Here is a 20,572-nt window from a genome sequence, read left to right as displayed (position 1 = left end):
TTTGTTCTTCGATTGTGGGTTTGAGAATTTCTGAGACTTGGTTCTTGAATCATTGTTCGTTCTCATGGCCTTCATGATTTCTGAAAACTTGATTTTGTGACTATTGAAGCCTTATGGTCCTTATGGGTCGTTAAAATCTTTGGTTGCTCGTCGATTTTTGAACTAGTCAAATCCTTGAACCATTGATTGTTCTCGGAACTCCTACATCCCTTAGATTTTTTGAACCATTGGTGATTCTTTAATCAGAACATTAATTGATACCCTCCGAATTTTGGTCAATTGACTCTTACACCTTTGGTATTTTTGGGGTCTTAAATCCTTATGTGGCTTGGACAAAAGTTTTGAATGATGCCCTATAGACAACCACCAAAAAAGCCTTAATTTGGTCCATCCGCTTCCCTAATGTTAGGGCTTCCTTTTGATTGGTGGCCCCTATGCTAGAAAAATGCCTAATTAGTTATTAAATGATACCTAACCGACCATATTCGCTAATTTTTGGGTTTGAACCAAGACCCACAAACCATCACCATCAAACCCAACAAATCCAAAAAAAAAAAAAACCAAATCTTTCTTTTCTTACTTAAACACATGAATGAACAACAAAAAATGGAGCAAGATTTGATACTAGAAAAGCATGTCATGTTAATGGATGGCTTTAGAAATTTGTTAATGAATCATTTAAAAAAAGTCTTAATATCACTTTCATGAAAAATATAAAAAAATTGTTAAAAAAAATTAGTTAATTTTTTTTTCTTATAAAAAGTTTCTAAAAATAATTACTAAACTAATACCTTTAGAACATTCGACACCTTTTCCCTATTTTTTAAAGAATTCAAAATTTTGTAAATCTACTCTAATTTCATCCTTGACTAAATCCTTCCCTCCGATTGCAACAGATGCATTTAATTTCTTGTCCTAAAAATTGGTTTAGACCAATATTATGAATACTGCTCCAGACTCTATTTTGGTTTGTCTAGTGGAACAAAATATTTTGATACCAATCTATTTTGGCATACCTTTTTAAGGTGTTTTGGGATTCCTAATATATATATAACATAAAATTATCAATTCAAAGAAGTAAATATCAAATAAAACAAATCATTTAGTCTTAAGTCTTAACAACAATATCACACCATTTAATTGTATAAAACTTTAAATCAATAGCAAGTAGCAAACTAGCAACTAGCAATAATGTAATTATATAAATTATAAACAATTTTTTTTAAAAAAAAATTACCCAACAATGAATAAATAAAGTAACAAACCACAAATCAAGGATTCACTGCTCAAATAGCACAAATCACATTGCACAAATGAAAGAGGATATTAGGGTTTTAGGAGCAAATAAAACAACGTAGTTTAGGACTTTTTTTTTAAGGGCAAAAATTGGTACCAGTTGAAATTCCCATTCTACCCAAAATGGGCCTAAATTGACCCGAACAACTGAAATAAATTGTAATTTGGCCCAAGGTGGAACGGGGGGTATTACTATTCTGGATTACATACCAACACAAAATATTTCAGTCATTCTGGATAGAATGGAACAAAATTAATAATATTGGTTCAGACTTCAAACTTCATAGTCTTCATACCAAAATCAAAACTACTCGAAGCTAAAAACCCTCACAATACAAACACTAACTACCTTTACAAATCTGAAATATCCCAAATCATAGATTCCTCAAAATCAAACATTGGATTTTCATCTTATTCTCCAAACCCTTGCCCCAAATAAGATCCATTTGAAATCCACTAGTGTGCTATAGTGACTAGCTAAACCTTGAATCTTGCCACCTCCAACCAAAGTCCAAGGCTTCTACAAATGGTAAGCTGCGGAGGGCAGTGGCATTTTCTTACAATGTCCACGCCCTTGTTGGTAGACTGATTTTTCAAGATCTACAAAGCCATCTTCGAAGAAATGGTCTGGATTTGAGCAGAGAGAGACAACATTTTCTTCCACTAGTTCTTCAAGGAAGTTCAGGTCTTCATCATTGACATCATCTTTGATGGCCTTGGAGAGGGTTAGAGAGAGTGAGAAAAGGAGAACTCAACACCTTTGTGTTGAATCTAAAATAAAAATAAAGTGGAATTTTAGATCTGTTCCAAGTTAGGATTTTGTGGATTTTTATTTGTTTATTTCTGTTCAAGGGTGAATCTAAAATAAAAATAAAAATAAAATTCTATTGAAGGTTGTTTTTATTTTTTTTCTTTAATTTTTAAAGTTTTAAATTTTTATAGATTTAATTTTAATTTTTGATAAAATTTTAAGCTATTTAATTGATTTAAAATAATGAAAATGAAGTTTGACGATTTCATTGGACCAACTAAACACATTTGACCGACATAACATTAACCAGGGATCTACCAAGCAAAAAGAACCCTAAACATTAACTTAAGGGGATGGATTAAAACTTTTAAACGTTATGGGGAAAAAACCAAAATGACCTCAAATTAAAGGGTGTGATTTGCAATTTACTCACAAATTAAATTAAACTATACACTACTTAAAAATACAAATACCAAAAAAAATAATTAAAAAAATAAAGAAATTAAATAATTAAAAATTACTTAAAAAAATAACCTAACCTTAATTAAAATGAGAAGCAGATTGAAGCTTAATTGTTGACCATTACCCTCGGTTGATTGTGCAACAATTCTACCATATAAACAAATATGTTAGTAAATTTTAACTAAAGGGCCAAAGACCTAGGACGTCAAGCAGGAAAAAAAAGTAATTGAGGAAGTTTTCAAAAAACTAAACCACAACCTCCCCCCCCCCCCCCCCCTCTAACCACTTTCCCAGTGACTATTGTGCATATTTCTATAAGAATGGGCGCTTGTGTTTTGAAAAGTTAGCGCATGGGCTTTTAATAGATGAAATTTGAGTGCTAAAATATTTCCCATTAATGTGGGATTAGTTTCACCTCAGGTTCTTGAGGAAAAATTCCTATAAATAGCTCCATCAACTATTGTTTGATAAACTGCACACACACACACACAACGGTTTGTCCACCGTAGAGTCAATCTTCATCATGCTCCTTTGTCCTTGGGTTGAAGGGCACCCCAGCCACTACAGATGGGTAGCCATTACAAAATGAGAATTTCGATTAGATTCCCCCACAAATCAATAAACTGCACACACGGCATCAAGGATACATGCACAGGTAACAAAGCATGTATGTGCAAAGCTAAGGTTTTTAAGGGATTTTTGGAAAATAATTAAGTTCACATGATTCTTGCTTAACCAGGGCATATCAGTAATAGGTCCCTTGAATGTTGTCTTTAGGGAATGGACCTTAATCATAAGGTATACAAAATGGGTGTTATAAGTGTGGGGAAAGTGATTCTTGCAATTATAATTGGGGCTTTGAAATGAGAACGATGAAACAAGGATTTTTGACAAAGGAATAAAATAATAGATTATGCAGGATTTGTCAATGAGGTTTTTTTCTCGGTGAACAAGGTATGGTATATGGTAATTGCAATTTGGATTTGTGAAATTAAGCGGGCTAAATGATGGGCAAGAATTGAAGAGAAGGTAATCTCGATGTTTAGAGGTTCAAAGAGTATGAATCTTGCAGCTACAGCCATGGTTCTTACACCAAAATGTTTTGCAGAATCTGTTTATGGTAGCTTTTGGAATTTGCTGCAAGTATGAATGCACTTCAATGGTTGCTGCCTCAAGCTTTCCATGTTGGGCTTGACTGACTCGAATATCATTGTTAAGAACCTGGTGTCTGGAAATGGGATAGTGAAATGACTGATTCGACGTACCCAAGCCTCTTAAGAAAGAGGGGGATTGAGAGAAAATTGAGAGAAAAGAGAGGTGGAGAGAGAAACAAATGGCTTATTAATTCCAGTTATTATTCTGCGTAATAAAGTGCAAGCTTGTACACCTTGTAGCACACGTGCACTCACAACCATGCTAACAATGAAAATCTTAGCTGCTCCAAAGCCAGTTTCCCTATTTCCTTCATACCCACTTGCATAGCTTTCACCAATAGCTTGAAGATGCAGTGCATGCATGGTTTAAGCTAGGTAGCATAGGACAAACAAGGCTGCATGTCAATGCATCAATCACAAGGCTGCTAGGGGTTCCTAACAGAGAGCAATCCCTTAGTTGTGTTTATGGTGGACAAAGATTATACAATGTATCACATCCTTAACTACAAGCTTGACGAAAAACTGAGGAATGATATGTGAGGACCTCAATCGGATATTATTATGACAATTTGATCCAACTCAACTAGAATATATGACCTTACGATATTTTTGAAATACTTTTTGATTGTGTAAATAAATATATCTCCATTAAAGGGTGTAGTGGTCCAGTGGAAAACTTCTTGATACATATTATTACTTATAAGGGTATTCTGTAGTGTTGCTTAAGCTTTAGTGGTAGGCTTTTATATATATATGGTCTTTCAAGCCTTTTATGCACTAAAGCATATATATATATATATATATATATATATATATATATATATATATATATATATATATATATACGGCCTCTCATTTTTTAATAATGCAAACATGTTCTTCCACATTATTTTGTATTTGCGTGTTTACCAGTACGCTATAGTTTCAGATTCATCTGGAGGAATTTTTGACAATGATGGAACAGCTAGACTTGCTATAAGGAAATTTTCAAGTATAACTTATTTTAAATTTTGTTTTTTGAGTTTGTAATAAAATATTCAAGGATTCTACTAGATTTTAGATTGTTGTAGAATTAAAATTTTAAAACTGTTTTTATTGAGGTGTTTCAGGCAAAAACTAATGTGAGTATTAGATAATATCTAGCAAGTTATCATGCTTTTACTATAAATAAACTCGGGCTAAATACATTTTGAATACCATAGTTTTGAGGGGACTTCAAATTAGATCATACACTTCCAGAAGATTCAAATTAAATCCTACACCTTTAGAAGTTTAAAATTAAACCTTACACTTTGAAAAATGTTGCAATGCAAACCATATGCCTATTTGCAGTGACATCGTTAATGAAATTCTCAAACAAAACAATGGCATGTGGTTATACACAATCATTTTTTTTTTTTAGAATCTTATTTACAGACATTATTTCACCTCAGGGAACACGATGTCATTTTGTTTTAGTAATTTCCATTAATATGGTTGTTAGAATTTGGTCAAGTTTAGCCACTTGGGTTTCTCATTAGTGTAAATGACTTGGCCCGCCAAGTTGACCTTACTTAGTAATGGAGTTTTACTCCCATGTAACAAACATGTTAACTGGTAATGAATTACAGAAGTGGCATATATAACCCAATTTGTGTGTAACTTATGCATTTGTATTACTAACGTAAAGTTCAAGAGATGAAGGAACTCTTCCTCTCCATAGTTTTCATGCTCTTTAGGTTCTCTGTGGCAAAGTTCTTAGGCCGTGGATTTTGCATACCTTGCTCTAGTAACAATTTCTACCATTAGCAATATATATCTGGGTTATGACAAGATGGATTATGACATATGGATCAAAATCGTATACAATGTTCTAGAGGTATATACTCATTTTATCTCATTTTTTCCAAGCCAGTAGATGGCTTTTGGGGCATGAACCCATTTTTTGTTTTTAATTTTTAAAATTTATTTTTCTATTAATGGACTTTATTTCCTTCGCCACTATTTGAAAACAGGGAAGAAAATGTATTAATCAATCAATGAATTGTACACGATTTATATACTATCAGAGTCTCTAAAGGAAATGAAAACAGAATAAAGAGTAATTGCGAAAAACTAACTAACCAACTATACACGTTTGAATCTACAGAGTAACTAATTAACTTTCTCACGTGTCTCAACTAACATCTACAACTGATAAATATAGACTAAAATACATACAGCTTTAACACCTTAAGCTACTTGTCGTTTTACACTTGCTTCTCTTTTATTTCTTCAATTCTACAGTTTTGCCTTGGTACTGATTCTGTCAAGCCTTTATGTATGTCATGCTCATCATGCTCAACATGCTTTACATTCTGATACTCCCCCTCAAGGGAAACTGCAGAATGAATACTAATCATTCCCATTTTGCAAATCAAGTTGGAAAATTGATTGAAATTGAGTGCCTTGGTCAGCAAATCAGCTATTTAACAATGTGTTCTAACATGAATCAATTTGATAACCTTTTCAAGCACCTTATCCCTCACTACATGACAATCTATCTCTATATGCTTAGTTCTTTCATGAAACACTGGATTTGACCCAATGTGCACTGTAGCTTGACTATCACAAAACAATAAAGCCTCTTTGTTGTGTTGAACTCCAATATCTCTTAGAAAATACAACATCCAAACTATCTCACATGTAGCCACAGCCATGGCCCTATATTCTGCCTCTACTGAAGACCTTGAGATAGTGCACTGCTTCTTTGATTTCCATGAAACCAATGAATCACCAATGAATACACTATAGCCAGTCATTGACCTTCTTGTGTCAGGACATGCAGCCCAGTCAGAATCTGCAAATCCCTTCACATGCAATTTTGATTTTGAAGAAAACAAGATGCCTTTCCCTGGTTCACTCTTCGGATATTGTAATACCTTGTATACAACATCTAAGTGAGGTTTTCTAGGCTTAGCCATGTATTGACTTAACCTATGAACTGCATAGGTAATATCTGGCCTAGTAATTGTTAGATTCAACAATCTGCCAATCATCCTTCTATGCAAAGTAGGATCCATAAGTTCCTCTCCCTCATACTTACTCAACGTGAGGTTTTGCTCCATTGGTGTCTTTGTTGGCTTGCACCCTAGATATCCTGCATCATTCAACAGCTGAAGAACATACTTCCTTTGACATAAGGCTATTCCTTGGTCTGATCTAGCAACTTCAAGGCCAAGGAATTATTTCAAGTCTCCCAAATCCTTCTATTTGAACTTCTGATCTAGTAATAGCTTGAATCTTGCATTTGGTGTCTTCGTTGGCTTGCACCCTAGATATCCTGCATCATTCAGCAGCTGAAGAACATACTTTTTTGGCATAAGGCTATTCCTTGGTCTGATCTAGCAACTTCAAGGCGAAGGAAATATTTCAAGTCTCCCAAATCTTTTAGTTTGAACTTCTAATCTAGTAACAGCTTAAACCTTGCAATCTCATCTTTGTTGTCATTGGCTACTAACACATCATCTACATAAACCAATAGGATTAAGAAAGACTGATTTGTTTGCCTAGTAAACAATGAATAATCAACCTTATAGATTGAATGAAACCCAACTCTTGAATCAGGGTAGTAGAGTACTTAGCAAACCATTGCTTAGAGGCTTGCTTAAGTCCATAAAGAGACTTGTTCAACCTACAAACTTGCTCCCCGTGGCTATGAAAACCTGGTGGAATAGCCATATAGACTTCTTCAGACAAATCCCCATGAAGGAAAGCATTGTTGACAACAAGATGGGCAAAAAACCAACCCTTAGCAGCAGTCACTGCCAATAAACATTTAACAGAAATCATCTTGGCCACTGGTGAGAAAGTTTCAGTGTAATCAACACCCTCTTTTTGAGTAAAACCTTTAGCAACAAGCCGTGCTTATACCTTTCCATAGAGCCATCAGATTTGTATTTGACTCTATAGACCCACGTACATCCTATAAGCTTCTTGCCAACAGGTAGGGTAGTCAAGGTCCAGGTATTATTAGTTTCTAGAGCTACAATTTCAGCAGCCATTGCCTCCTACCATTTAGGGTCAGTAACTACTTGATAATAGTGAGTAGGTTCAACAATAGATGAGATGGAACAACAAAAGGATTTATAGGAAGAAGATAAGGATTGATAGGAAAGGAAAGAAGATAAGGAGTGAGAAGTACTTGATTGGAGAACAGAAGCAGTGGGAGATGAAGTAACCATGTTACAATGGTAATCTTGAAGATTGGAAGGCTTCTTATGAGCTCTAGAGGACTGTCTAATGGGAATAGGATCAGCAAGAGGCTCAGGAGGCTCGAGAGGCTCATTAAGAACATCATGAAGAAAATCATCATCAAGTTCATGATGGACCTAAAGAATGGTATCATCTAGAGTAGAAGAAACAGAAGTAGGAATGGTAAAATGAGAGGAAGAGGGAGAAAGAAGATCATCAAAAGGAAGAGATGAAGTACAAGGCAAAGGAACAGTAGGTACAGTAGATGGAGTGGACTTAGAAATGGTAGATTTGTAAGGAAGAACAGATTCATGAAAGGTAACATCCCTTAAAATGAAAACAGAATGAGAAGCTAAATCAAAGACTCTATACCCTTTGACATTAAAGGGATAACCAATGAAGACACACCTCCTAGACCTAACATCAAATTTATTTCTAGTTGCTGCAATAGTAGAAGCAAAACATTCACAATAAAAAACCCTTAAATGATCATAAGAAGGTGGTTTATGAAATCAGAGTTCAAAAGGAGTCGTATTGTTCAACAAGGGAGAGGGCAACCTGTTTATCAAATATGCAGCAATTAAGACACACTCTCCCCAAAATTGAAGAGGAACATTGGATTAGAACTAGAAAGCCCTAGCAATGGAGAGAAGATGTTGATGCTTTCTCTCTACAACAGAATTCTATTGTGGAGTGTACGCACAAGATTGTTGATGTATGATACCATTAGAGCTAAAAAAGGTAGGCATATTAAATTCTAAGGCATTATCAGTCCTGATTTGTTTGATTTTGACATTAAATAGAGTAGTGATCATGGCATGAAAAGAGATAATGAGAGACTGAACTGCAGACTTGGTTTTCATCAAATAAACCCAAGTTGCTCTAGTGACATCATCAACAATAGTCAAGAAGTATTTACAACCATCCAAGGTAGGTGTGGAGTAAGGACCCCAAACATCCATATGTAAAAGATCAAATGTTGAATTACTCATGTAATTATTAAAAGGAAATGGCAAGCGTTTTTGTTTAGCCAAAGGACAGATATCACGGGTAGCATTACGTGAATTCTTCAAGAAAGGAAAAACATGGGACAAAACATGTAACCTAGAATTTAAGGGGTGACCTAATTTGAAGTGCCAAAGAGAGGAAAGGTTACAATGAGAAGCAGTAGCAGTTGAAATAGAATTGAAAGCTGAGTTAAGCTTGTGGTTGGTAAGAAATTTAGCTAGAGCAGTTGGTGATGTCTGTTGAAGATTACCAGATTGTAACAAGTATAATCCATCAACTTGTTGACCTACTCCAATTGTTCTCCAAGAGGCAAGGTCCTGAACAAAACAAAGAGTAGAAAGAAAAACAAGGCAGCATGGTTGTGTCTTAGTAATGGTACTAACAGATAAAAGGTTAAATGTAAAAGAGGGTACACACGAAACATTATTAAGATTGAGGGAAGATGAGAAAACAATGGTGTCAATGTGTGTGACTGAAGTAGTTTCCCCATTAGGCAATTCAACAATGGCATTAGTAATAGCAATAATAGATGGCAATGCACTCACTGAACACACAATGTGGTTAGTAGCCCTAATATCTATGACCCAAGTATCTGAATTAAAAGCCCTTCTGTTCACTACCTTGGCTGAGAAGACAAATTGATACCTGTCATAGTATTGGAAGATACTATAGTGGCTACATTGGACTGAGGTGTTTCTCTTCCTTGCACTGCAGAAACAAGTGGAGAAAAGGGAGCAATCAAGGCTAGAAGCTGTTAACATTGAGATGGAGTTGCTAGTGGTAGTGTTTAAGACCAATTCTTGTGGTTGAGGGATTGAAACTTGATGAGCCATTGCTTTCTTATTCTTGAACTTGAAACCAGGGGGAAAACCATGCAACCTATAGCATTTATCTGCTGTGTGACCAGTCTTCCCACAATGAGTACAAATTGGTTTCTCTTTACCCTTAGTACTAGGACCATTACCAATAAGATTGTTACAAAGATTGGGCATTTTAGCAACTAAAGCCGTAGAATCAACCTTAATAGTGGATGGATTAGTGACTACTCTTTGTGTTTCTTCTTGAATCAACAAAGAGTAAACCTTATTAAGAGAGGGAATTGGATCCATTAGCAAAACTTAGGTCCTAACTTGGGAAAATGTTTCATTCTTCTTGGATTTCATTCAATCCCATTAAGGGTTCAGATTCTGTAATTGATCCCAAACTGCTTTTAACTGAGTAAAGAAATCTGTTATAGTCACCCCACCTTGATGAAGCTCAGAAATCTCCATTTGAAGATTGAAGACCCTTGGACCATTTGTTTGAGCAAACCTATTCCTCAAATCATTCCGAATTTCCAGAGCAGTGTCTTTATAAATGATGGTTGATTGAAGCTTAGGTGAGACTGAATTATAGTTAGCCTAGTGCCAACCATGTTATCACATCTGATCCAAGCTTGCATAGCTGAGGGAGAAGACACTAATGGCGAAGAGAGAGTAAGAGTACCATCAATGAAACCCAATTTATTCTTGGTAAGCAAAGCTTTCCTCACAGCTCGAGCCCATGCTGAGTAGTTTTCTCCTCTACTCAAGGGCTGTGTGACAAGAACTGTGCTTGGATTCTCTGCATGGTGCAAGAACAGGGGATCATCCATTAGTGAGTCCTGCGAAGAAGAAACAGGTGCACTCTCTGATGTAGAACCATTTGTAGCAACAGCGGAAGCCATTATTGACAAGACGAAAAGAAATTTTCTTAGCAAGAAGGAATTTTCTTAGCAAGAAGAAGGAAATTTTCTTGAGAAAATTGTGAGAAAGTGCAAACCCCAAACCCTAGAGAAATTTGGGAAATTGCTCTGATACCGTATCAGAAAACAGGGAAGAAAACTTTATCCATTGTATTAATCAATCAATGAATTGTACACGATTTATATACTATCAAAGCATCTAAAGGAAATGAAAACAGAATAAAGAGTAACTGCCAAAAACTAACTAACCAACTATACACGTGTGAATCTACAGAGTAACTAACATTCTCACCTGTCTCAACTAACATCTACAATTGATAAATATAGACTAAACTAGATACAGCTTTAACACCTTAAGCTACTTGTCGTTTTACACTTGCTTCTCTTTTATTTCTTCAATTCTGCAGTTTTGCCTTGGTTTTGATTCTGTCAAGCCTTTATGTCTGTCATGCTCATCATGCTCAACATGCTTTACATTTTGATAGCCACTGCTAGTACTTCGGCGAATTTTCGACAGTAGCACAACCACCAATATCCCTTGGTTTTAAGATTCCATAACGACAAACAACATGTCATATATTTACATGTTTCGAACATGTTTTTTGTGACTTAAATATCTCTATAAATACTTGGTGTGGGGTGTTTGGCTTATGAATATCAATTGTTGGTTGAAGTACTATTACCAGGTTCTTAACTAATGCAATTAACTAAAAAGCTCAACAACAAAAAATTTATAGATAATAAATGTTTAGTTAATAATAACTAGTATTAAATAATAATAAAAATTAGAGAATTTGTATAAAATAACGTATTTAATTTAGTTAAAACTTATTTAGATAAGATCAAACCTAATCTAATCGGAATTTGTTGGTACTCTTTACTTTATACAAAAAGGTGGTGAGTTTTAATTAGTTAAACTAATATAACTAGTTTAGGACTATTTGTAAATCTAAAAATCAAATTAAAATACTGCTTTTTTTTTTAAAGTTCATGTGTTAAAATTAGAAAAAGTGAACAACAATTTAAATTCTTTCATTTTATATTATTATTATATAGATAATCATTTTGTTTTTTCGCTAAAAAAACTTAAAATGGAATTTTGTAGAAAGTAGGTTTTCAATTGTCAAAATAAAATTTGAAATAAAGAAGTGGTATCCCAATCTTTTATCAAGTAAAATTTGGCAATAAAACTCTTATTAGGTTTGAGGCCAAAAATTGATCGACCCCTAAAATTCTTATCACTAATTACATGAATTGCATTTAGGACTATGTACTAATCTATGCTGAATATATACTTATAGTGTCTGCTAGTCCATGGGTTTTGTCCTATTGTTCGACCCAAATTTATTAACAGAGCTGCCCATGGAACCTGTATTGGCTTGTTCCAATTATTCTTTAACAATATTTGCCATTTGGTTGACTTTCAATTTTTGTTCTTCTTCTTTTTTTTTTCTTTTTTTTTTTTAATCTTGCCACATGTCTACTTTTATGATTGAGGAACTTTTTCAAAAAGTGGAACATTACACTCATTGACATCCACTATTTCACACACACATCCATAATATATGTTAGAATATCCACATTTTAACACATAAAAATATATGTAAAATAAGAGACTCTTGATCCCAAGACTTGATGGTTATCATAAGTATTCAAACAATTAGTGGGTTCCAGTTAACTCAATTGGTAAAGTCTCTGATAGTTGAATAAAAGATTAGGAATTTTCCGCCTACACCAAAAACCGATTAGTGTTTTGGTCTGACAATAAAAATGTTATTATCAAGAACAGACGCCATAAATTAAAACTTAAAATAAAAAAGTATTAAAGCCATTAAGAGTCAAGAGAACTGGTAGAGATGTGAAATATTGGATATGTGAGAATCAAAACCCTTGTGATTGTATCGTTTGAAAGAATTGCAATTAGACCCATCACCTACGAACCAACCTTTTAACACAAGAACGAACGCCATAAGTTGAAACTTAAAATAAAAAAGTATTCAAGCCATTAAGACTTAAGAGTCAAGAGAACTGGTAGAGATGTGAAATATTGGATATGTGAGAATCAAAACCCTTGTGATTGTATCGTTTGAAAGAACCGCAACTAGACCCATCACCTACCAACCAACCTTTTAACACAAGTTCGAGTTACTCAAAACACACGATTTTGTTCAACTTAGTTATGTCACCTCGTAATTAACTTTAAATGTGGCAATTTTCCATCCACTGAATATCGCATTAGTCGGTGGTGATTTGCCAAAAGAGTGGTTATGGTAAAACGTTGTTAATCATTCCACTCGGAAGTTTTCGTGTGCTTAATTAAAATCCAAAAGCAGCTTTTTATTAGATAATACGCTCGTGGATTAATTCTGAGTTAGCTAGCTAGGACACGCAATCACAGCTCATCTAGGTCTTTGAACTTTGAAGTGACTTTGCAAGAATCCAGTTTGAAAAATATCCTGATAGGAGGAGGTATCTTTTTTTATGGATCTATGCGATAATGCACTGAATTTCTCACGTTATACAGTGTGTGTGAACTGTGAAGAGCTTTTCAACATGGATATGGCAATTCTGTTGAATAAGACGTAAAAGGACAAAAAGAAAAGTTAAGGTATTCAACATTCAAAAAACATTGTAAAATGCCATATTGTTAAAGCATCCTATGTTTTTTTTTTAAGGATAAACGAGCATTCTATGTGTTAATAGTATAAAAAATATTATGAAAGATATAAAATTTTAATTAATTTAAATAAGAAACGTCACTTTACGTGTATAAAATTATAAATACCTACAAATCACTAGTATAAGAAAAATATAATACCAATGAAAGAAAAATATTATTTTTTATAAATGACAAATTAATGTAACAAGGATCTCTAACTTTTAACCATGAAATCCACCACCGCACACTCTTGTGCAATGGTCACTCCACAAGTGCTTGTAGTGTGTAAGGGTAAGGGTCGGGGTTCAAGTTTTCAAGAGAAAGTTTCACACACATATTCACTTAGATTAAGCTTGAGTAAAATTTATATCTTGTATCAACAACAAAAAAACCATGAAATCCACATTTTTCCTCTCTTCTAAAAATAAAATAAATAAAAATGTAGAATATATTGCTAATTAATCTCCGAATGAAAAATAAAAGCAAAACAAATTAAAAAATAAAGAATGCTTCTATCAAAGTTTATTATATTTTTAAGAATATATGTAAGGACACAATTCAAATTCTCAATCTACGACTGGAAGGAAATGGGCTTGAAAAGCCTTTTTTACAATAAATTTGTAGAGGATGGGTTTGTAATCTAGATTTCAAGGATGGTTTAGATAACAAGGAAAAGAACAGGCTTTGGGCCCAATGGCATGAAATAAAGAGTTATTTGCAAGAGTAAGACTGAAAGTTCCTCCTCGGACACAATCCGAGGATAGTTTATAATAGTATTTCCTAAGGTTGGATACAATTATTGATTATCATATACTATTGGCCCTTTTTCTTACTGAAAAAGCCTCCTCCCTCTTCGTAGGTCTTCCCCTTTATTTATACTTCCTCTTCTTCTCTTCATCATCTTCCACCTCATGGTTGCAAGGCTGGTTTAGGATACTTGTCCCATCAATTTTTCCCTAAAGTCCGCTGAGGTCAGGGTCCAAGTTCCAAACCTCATGCTCAGGTCCCATCTTTCCATCTATGCAGTCAGTATATCAATTACAGAGTTTTTAATGTATGGGCGGTGGTAGCAGCTTTACCTTTAGATATTCTACCGCTCTTTTTATTGTCCTCCACGTGTACTGTGTATTCCCGTAGTCATAGGATTCTTTATAACATAGCCCAGGGACACTAAACCTCTCTTCCTATGTCCTCAGCTTAACAATCCGAGGACAAATCTACTCCTCAGACGTAATTGGTCATTCGTTTATCATATCTTTACTTGGCATTTCTTTATGAGATACATTCAGATACTCCAAGATCATTTTGATGTCTTCGGATTTGGGTTTCTAGCCCAAAAGACTTCGTTGGGCCATCCTTGGTAAATTACTGGGCCCAATGCCCCTACAATGGCCCCTCGAGATTCTTTATTTCTTCACCTCGGGAGGAAAATAAGATCTCGACTTAAAACACCTTTTTATCTTGCGAAATTTTGGCAATATTGCTGACGGGAAAATAACTTTTGAATTACCCGTCGCGTGTTCCCGACGCTTCTGTATGCGAAACGCCCCCGAATTAATTACTGGCGCCTCTATGTCCCCCATGTTTCAAAGATGTGACACATATCCAACGGTTGAGAGCGATTCCTGTGTTGAGGCGGGAATTCGCCCGCTTCATAACTCTTTTTGATATATAAGTACTAACTTCCTTCAAAATTCTTCACACTACAGTAACCTTATAACGTACCTGCCACATTTGCCATCTTCCCGTACCTTCTCTTTTTATCAAATACCCTGTCCGAGGTGACCGTGCCTTCTTCTTTTTTAAAGTAAGTTCTTCAATACTTTCTCCCCTCCTTATCAGCTCTTTGTTTCTTTTGTTTCTTTCCCTCCCCATTTTTTTCTTTTTCTCTGTATCTTTCATCCTCGGCGTAGTTCTTTTTTAGTTTTCTTCACACACCCCCCCCCTTTTTCAAAGATAGGTAGATTTGCGTCCCTGGTGGATTCAAACGAAAAAATAGAGCAGTTCAAGGTTAAGTACAAAATCCCCTCGGACATATCTATTAGGTACTGTAACGAGGAGGAATATTATGTAAAAAGAAAAACGGGGGAGGTTGTAATCCCGATGATTGCGTTCATCGAAGGGGGAATGAAAATCCCCATGGGAACCGTGACTAGGGACTATCTTAGGGCTTTTAGATTAGCTCCCACCCAGTGCGCCCCAAATGTCTTTAGGATCCTAGGTTCCATAGATGCCTTAAATGAGAAGATGAACCTAGGGCTCACTCACCACGATGTGAACTGGGTTTATAACCTCCATTACCTAAGAAAGAAAGACGAATATTACCTAAAATCTAGATACCCAGAAGTTAGGCTAATTCAATGTCTGCCTGAATCTAATAAGGGCCTAAAAAACGACTTCCTGATCGTATCAGGAAATTGGCACGACGGCCTCCCCTGTCCGACAAGGGAAGGGACTCCAGGTGAAGTTTTTTGGCTTCTATATAGAACCCTTAAAACCATTATATTATTATATACATACTATTTATTTTTTTGTCTTTTTACTTATTCTTACCCTTTTCTGTTTGGATAACTCTACAGATCCACATGCAACGGATCGTCATCCTAATCTTGTCGATTTCGGACAGTTGGACAGGATCCTACAAGCCGAGGTTTTTGTGCATACTGACGGCCAACTCCGAGCGGCTCATCTGATCCTCGGCTACACTCCGATTTCCAAAGTTTTTTAGGCGCCGAAGTGCGTGATCAAAGCCCACGACCCTCGCCTTCCTCGGATTAGCGTTGCCGTTGAAGGTTTCTTGCTACCGGAGGGGACTCCTATTCCTCAAGGTACTTTGGTCACCCAACCAATCCAACCACCACAACCTATTCCAGTTGGGATTCCCATAGTCCCTTTTCCTACACAATCCATCCCTGGTGAAGTTACGTCTTTCCACCCTACCGTAAAGGAAGACGAAGAAATAGTTGAGGTATCTGATTCCGAGGACGAGTTCGAGGTTTTTAATCAACCCCACTCTCCGGAAGATTCAATTCCCATCCTCGGCACCTCCACACAAGTTTTGCAAGCCACTACTCAACAGCCTAATAACATGGGCATTCAACGTAAGATCAAGCCCAGCTTAAAAGATGTACTTGAGGGTGCTGACAAAGGCCTTAGAGCCCAAGAACCAACTAAATAGGTGCGCCCTCGGACCCAAGAAAAGGGTGCTGACAAAGGCCCTGAGACTAGGCTCCCTCCTCCTCCCCCTCCTTCCCAAACTCAACGCACCAACACAGCTGACCTTAAAAGGAAAAGGGATCAGCCGAAAGGAAAGGAAGTGATGGAGGTAGGAAAGGGCTCTCTTCCTAAGGAGCCCGAGATTGAAAAGGGTGGTAAGCAGGCCCGCACCGTGCAGACCAGGTCGGAAAAAAGAACCGAACAGTAGGTGGCCGTGCGCGCCCCTTTATGGCTTCCTGACATGTCCATGGACGACCAGGCTATCACCGTGGACGCGTCCATCAGAAACTCCGATAAGGGGACAGCTGCATGTGTCGCAGATGCATTGGAGCAGGCGCTGTTGCTCCCTGAGGACATGGGTGAGCTTAGAAAGAAAAGGGACCATAACGTTTTTATGATTTTGAAGAAGGAGCTTGCAATGGTGAGTTTTTTCTTCTAAACTTTGGCTATTATTATTATTTTTTTTTTTTTTTTTTGCTTTTAAATACATATATGTATAAGTTTTATATTTTTCGTTCACAGGCCGTTCAATCTGCCCATAGGGCAGAAGAGATTGCCATCAGCTCCTATAAATCTCTGAGGGCCGAGGAATCAAGGCGTGAAACCGCCCAAAAGATTTTGGACCTTCAGAAGAAGAAGCTGCAGGAGGTCTCAGCCAAGTTGGCTAAGGCAGAGAGTGATAAGGCAGGCTTAGAGGCTGATCTGAAAACAACGACTAAACAGGCCGAGGATCAGCGCCTAATGCTCCGACAAGCCGACGATAACCTCTCTGCAGCACGAAGGCTTATTGAGGATCTCAAGAAAGATCTGAACGAGTCTGAGAGGGTCAAAGAGGAGGCCATCAAGGGCAAAGAGGAAGCCCTTGAAGAGAAGAAAAGAGCTGAAAAAGCAAAAGAAGAGGCCGAGATCTCAAGGGACCGAGCTGAACAAAAAGGTTACGATATAGGTGTGAAGGAGATCACGGAAACCTTCAAGGCTCAGGTTCCCAAGGTATGTAGGCATTACTGCCTCCAAGTGTGGAATGAGGCACTTTCCCAAGCTGGGTTAATGCCTCTTCCACTCTTTGGAAAGCAGAGAGTGTCTACTATCCTCCTGCAATTCGAGCTTCTACCATTCCTGAAACTGCCCATGAAGCTGCCCAGGTATCATCTGAAGATAAGAGAGGCGATTTGGCTGAAGACTTAACTCTTCCTGAAGATACCCTCAAACAAGTTAATCCAGTACAAGAAAAGGCACTAGAAGACATACAGCCTTTAAGTGACCTTCAGGAATCTTCAAAGGATGAGCTGGGTGATCAAGCTAATCCAATAACTTTGAAGGATGATCCCAAAGGCAAAGGAATTGCCGATGAGTCCTTGGTGCAGCTTCCACCTCCTCAAGACCCTAAAGGCCCTCTGAAGATTAAGCTGAAACAGTGACTACTTCTCCATAGTTTTTGTTGTTGCTTTTTTTTTTGTTTTATTTTTTATTTTTAAGTGTAATTTCGCAAGTTTTTTGTAATTGCAAAAGTACTATTTGAATCTAATATAAGCGCGAATGCTACTTTCCTTGTTAGATCGCCCTCACTTTTTGTTTTGTTTTGATCATATCACTCCAAAAGTACTATCTTTTTCCTCTTACTAAAGTTAAAGCCATAACCTGGATCGAAATTGATACTCTAGGCAGGCTTAATATGCCAGGAACTGCATTAAGTGATGCTCATGGATTTCTTATCCGTTTATCATTATGTCAAAGAGACTTTAAGTAATTGATTCTTCATTTTGGACTTCTAGTTGAACTATGTCAAATATATGAAATAAGGCATATGGTCTATTGACCTAGGCATGCAAAGCTTTGATACTTTAACAAAAAGAAAAGAAATGTTAGTTTTCCCAAAGTAAATGATCCGAGGACCAGGCATAACTAAGGTTCTGTTTAACACTTGGTAAAGAATATCAATTTAGACGAGGTATGTGGTCCGAGGATACAGGCACACCAAGCTTCAGTTTGATACTTAAATGAAACAATTGAAAGGTTAATTTTCCCAAAGTAGATGATCCGAGGACCAGACATAACTAAGGTTCTGTTTAACACTTGGTAAAGAATATCAATTTAGACGAGGTATGTGATCCGAGGATCCAGGCACACCAAGCTTCAGTTTGATACTTAAATGAAACAATTGAAATGTTAATTTTCCCAAAGTAGATCCAAGGACCAGACATAACTAAGGTTTTATTTAACACTTGGTAAAGAATATCAATTTAGACGAGGTATGTGGTCCGAGGATCCAAGCACACCAAGCTTCAGTTTAATACTTAAATGAAATAATTGAAATGTTAATTTTCCCAAAGTAGATGATTCGAGGACCAGGCATAACTAAGGTTCTATTTAACACTTGGTAAAGAATATCAATTTAGACGAGGTATGTGGTCCGAGGATCCAGGCACACCAAGCTTCAGTTTGATACTTAAATGAAACAATTGAAATGTTAATTTTCCCAAAGTAGATGATCCGAGGACCAGACATAACTAAGGTTCTGTTTAACACTTGGTAAAAAATATCAATTTAGACGAGGTATGTGGTCCGAGGATCCAAGCATACCAAGCTTCAGTTTGATACTTAAATGAACGAAGACAATGAACGCAATGTAGTTTTAACAAAAAACGGCCGAAGTGCCTTTTATTTAATAATAGTACTTTTGTAGATTATTTACATTCCAGGGACGTTGTACAACACGTTCATCCAAATCTTCCAGATTGTAAGCCCCTATTCCTACGACCGAAGTAATACGATAAGGTCCTTCCCAGTTGGGCCCCAATTTTCCCCACGCAGGGTTCTTCGTTGTGCCCAAAACTTTCCTTAATACTAAGTTGCCAGGTCCAAGAGGTCAAAGTTTTACATGGGAATCATACCCCTGCTTGAGCTTATGTTGATAATAAGCTAGTTGAACCATGACGTTCTCTCGTCGTTCCTCAACTAAGTCTAAATTTCTCCTCAATAGATCATCATTGCTATCTGGAACGAAGGAGCTTTTGTTCAGGGTTGGGAACCCAGTTTCTAAGGGTATTACTGCCTCGGCTCCATAAGTCATAGAGAAGGGTGTTTCACCTGTGGATCTTCGTGGTGTAGTTGGATACGTCCATAAGACATGTGGCAGTTCTTCCACCCACCTCCCCTTAGCGTCACCCAACCTTTTTTTTAGTCCACTCACTATTACTTTGTTGACAGCCTCGGCTTGCCCATTTCCTTGAGGATAAGCCGGAGTGGAATATCTATTCGTGATGCCCAGATCACAAAAGTATTTCCGAAAGGCTTTGCTATCAAATTGTAAACCATTATCTGAAATGAGAGTATGAGGGATGCCGAACCTAGTAACGATATTTTTCCATACAAACTTTTTTGCTTCCATGTCTCTGATATTTGATAATGGTTCGGTTTCAACCCATTTGGTGAAATATTCCGTTCCGACGAGGAGCCATCGCCTGTTTCCTGTTGCTTTGGGGAAGGGTCCAACAATGTCTAAGCCCTATTGAGCAAAAGGCCAAGGGCTAGATAGAGGATTAAGGACTCCCCCTGGTTGATGTATATTTGGAGCGAATCTTTGACATTGGTCACACTTCTTCGCATAATCCTGCGCCTCCCTCTGCATATTTGGCCACCAATAGCCCTGAGCAAGGGCTCTGTGAGCTAAAGACCTTCCCCCTGTGTGACTTCCGCAAATCCCTTCGTGTAACTCTTCCAAAAGTAGCTCCGTTGCCTCGGGGTGCATACATAACAAATATGGTCCCGAAAAGGAGCGTTTGTACAATTTCTGGTCCTCAGATAACCAGAAACGAGTGGCCTTTCTGCGAACTTTGTCTGCTTCGGCTTTTTCTCCAGGCAGGATGTCATTTTTGAGAAATGTTACTATCTGATCCATCCAACTAGGCCCTGTCCTAATTTGAAGAATTCGAGTGGAGTTACCATCCGTCCCAGTGGGTTTCAACAGATCTTCAACAAGGATAACTCGTGGTAGACTTTGTGCCGAGGACATTGCGAGTGTGGCTAATGAGTCGGCATGGGTATTGCCACATCTGGATACATGTAATAGTGAAAAAGACTTAAATTTAGAT

General features: G+C 36.9%; 2 protein-coding genes across 2 annotated transcripts; both read right to left on the bottom strand.

The window, feature by feature from the left end:
• Positions 1-6,852: 6,852 nt before the first annotated feature.
• On the bottom strand, positions 6,853-9,992 carry LOC142634997 (uncharacterized). Its single transcript, XM_075809221.1, has 6 exons — positions 8,600-9,992; positions 8,136-8,317; positions 7,826-8,012; positions 7,271-7,445; positions 7,107-7,190; positions 6,853-6,964 (listed from the first exon to the last, which is right to left on the bottom strand). The coding sequence occupies exons 1-6, from the start codon at positions 9,990-9,992 to the stop codon at positions 6,853-6,855; spliced, it is 2,133 nt and encodes a 710-aa protein (XP_075665336.1).
• Positions 9,993-10,055: 63 nt separating this feature from the next.
• Positions 10,056-10,588, bottom strand: LOC142634996 (uncharacterized). Its single transcript, XM_075809220.1, has 2 exons — positions 10,369-10,588; positions 10,056-10,267 (listed from the first exon to the last, which is right to left on the bottom strand). Exons 1-2 carry the CDS (start codon positions 10,586-10,588, stop codon positions 10,056-10,058), a joined length of 432 nt encoding a protein of 143 aa, XP_075665335.1.
• Between the last annotated feature and the right edge of the window lie 9,984 nt (positions 10,589-20,572).

This window comes from Castanea sativa, chromosome 5, assembly GCF_040712315.1.
Source record: "Castanea sativa cultivar Marrone di Chiusa Pesio chromosome 5, ASM4071231v1".
Classification (NCBI taxonomy): domain Eukaryota; kingdom Viridiplantae; phylum Streptophyta; class Magnoliopsida; order Fagales; family Fagaceae; genus Castanea; species Castanea sativa.
The sequence above is the reverse complement of the archived record's forward strand: the minus strand, read 5'-3'. Positions and strand labels throughout refer to the sequence as shown.

Excerpts from the sequence above, each read along its gene's own strand:
- LOC142634997 (XM_075809221.1), bottom strand. The coding sequence starts at position 9,992 with ATGGATCCAATTCCCTCTCTTAATAAGGTTTACTCTTTGTTGATTCAA. Across the intron at positions 7,191-7,270 it reads AAGCAAGCCTCTAAGCAATG|GCAAACAAATCAGTCTTTCT; the intron begins GTTTGCTAAGTA and ends ATTGTTTACTAG. Across the intron at positions 6,965-7,106 it reads AACAAAGATGAGATTGCAAG|GATATCTAGGGTGCAAGCCA; the intron begins GTTTAAGCTGTT and ends TGAATGATGCAG.
- LOC142634996 (XM_075809220.1), bottom strand. The coding sequence starts at position 10,588 with ATGGCTTCCGCTGTTGCTACAAATGGTTCTACATCAGAGAGTGCACCT. Across the intron at positions 10,268-10,368 it reads TAAATTGGGTTTCATTGATG|TCTCACCTAAGCTTCAATCA; the intron begins GTACTCTTACTC and ends ACTATAATTCAG.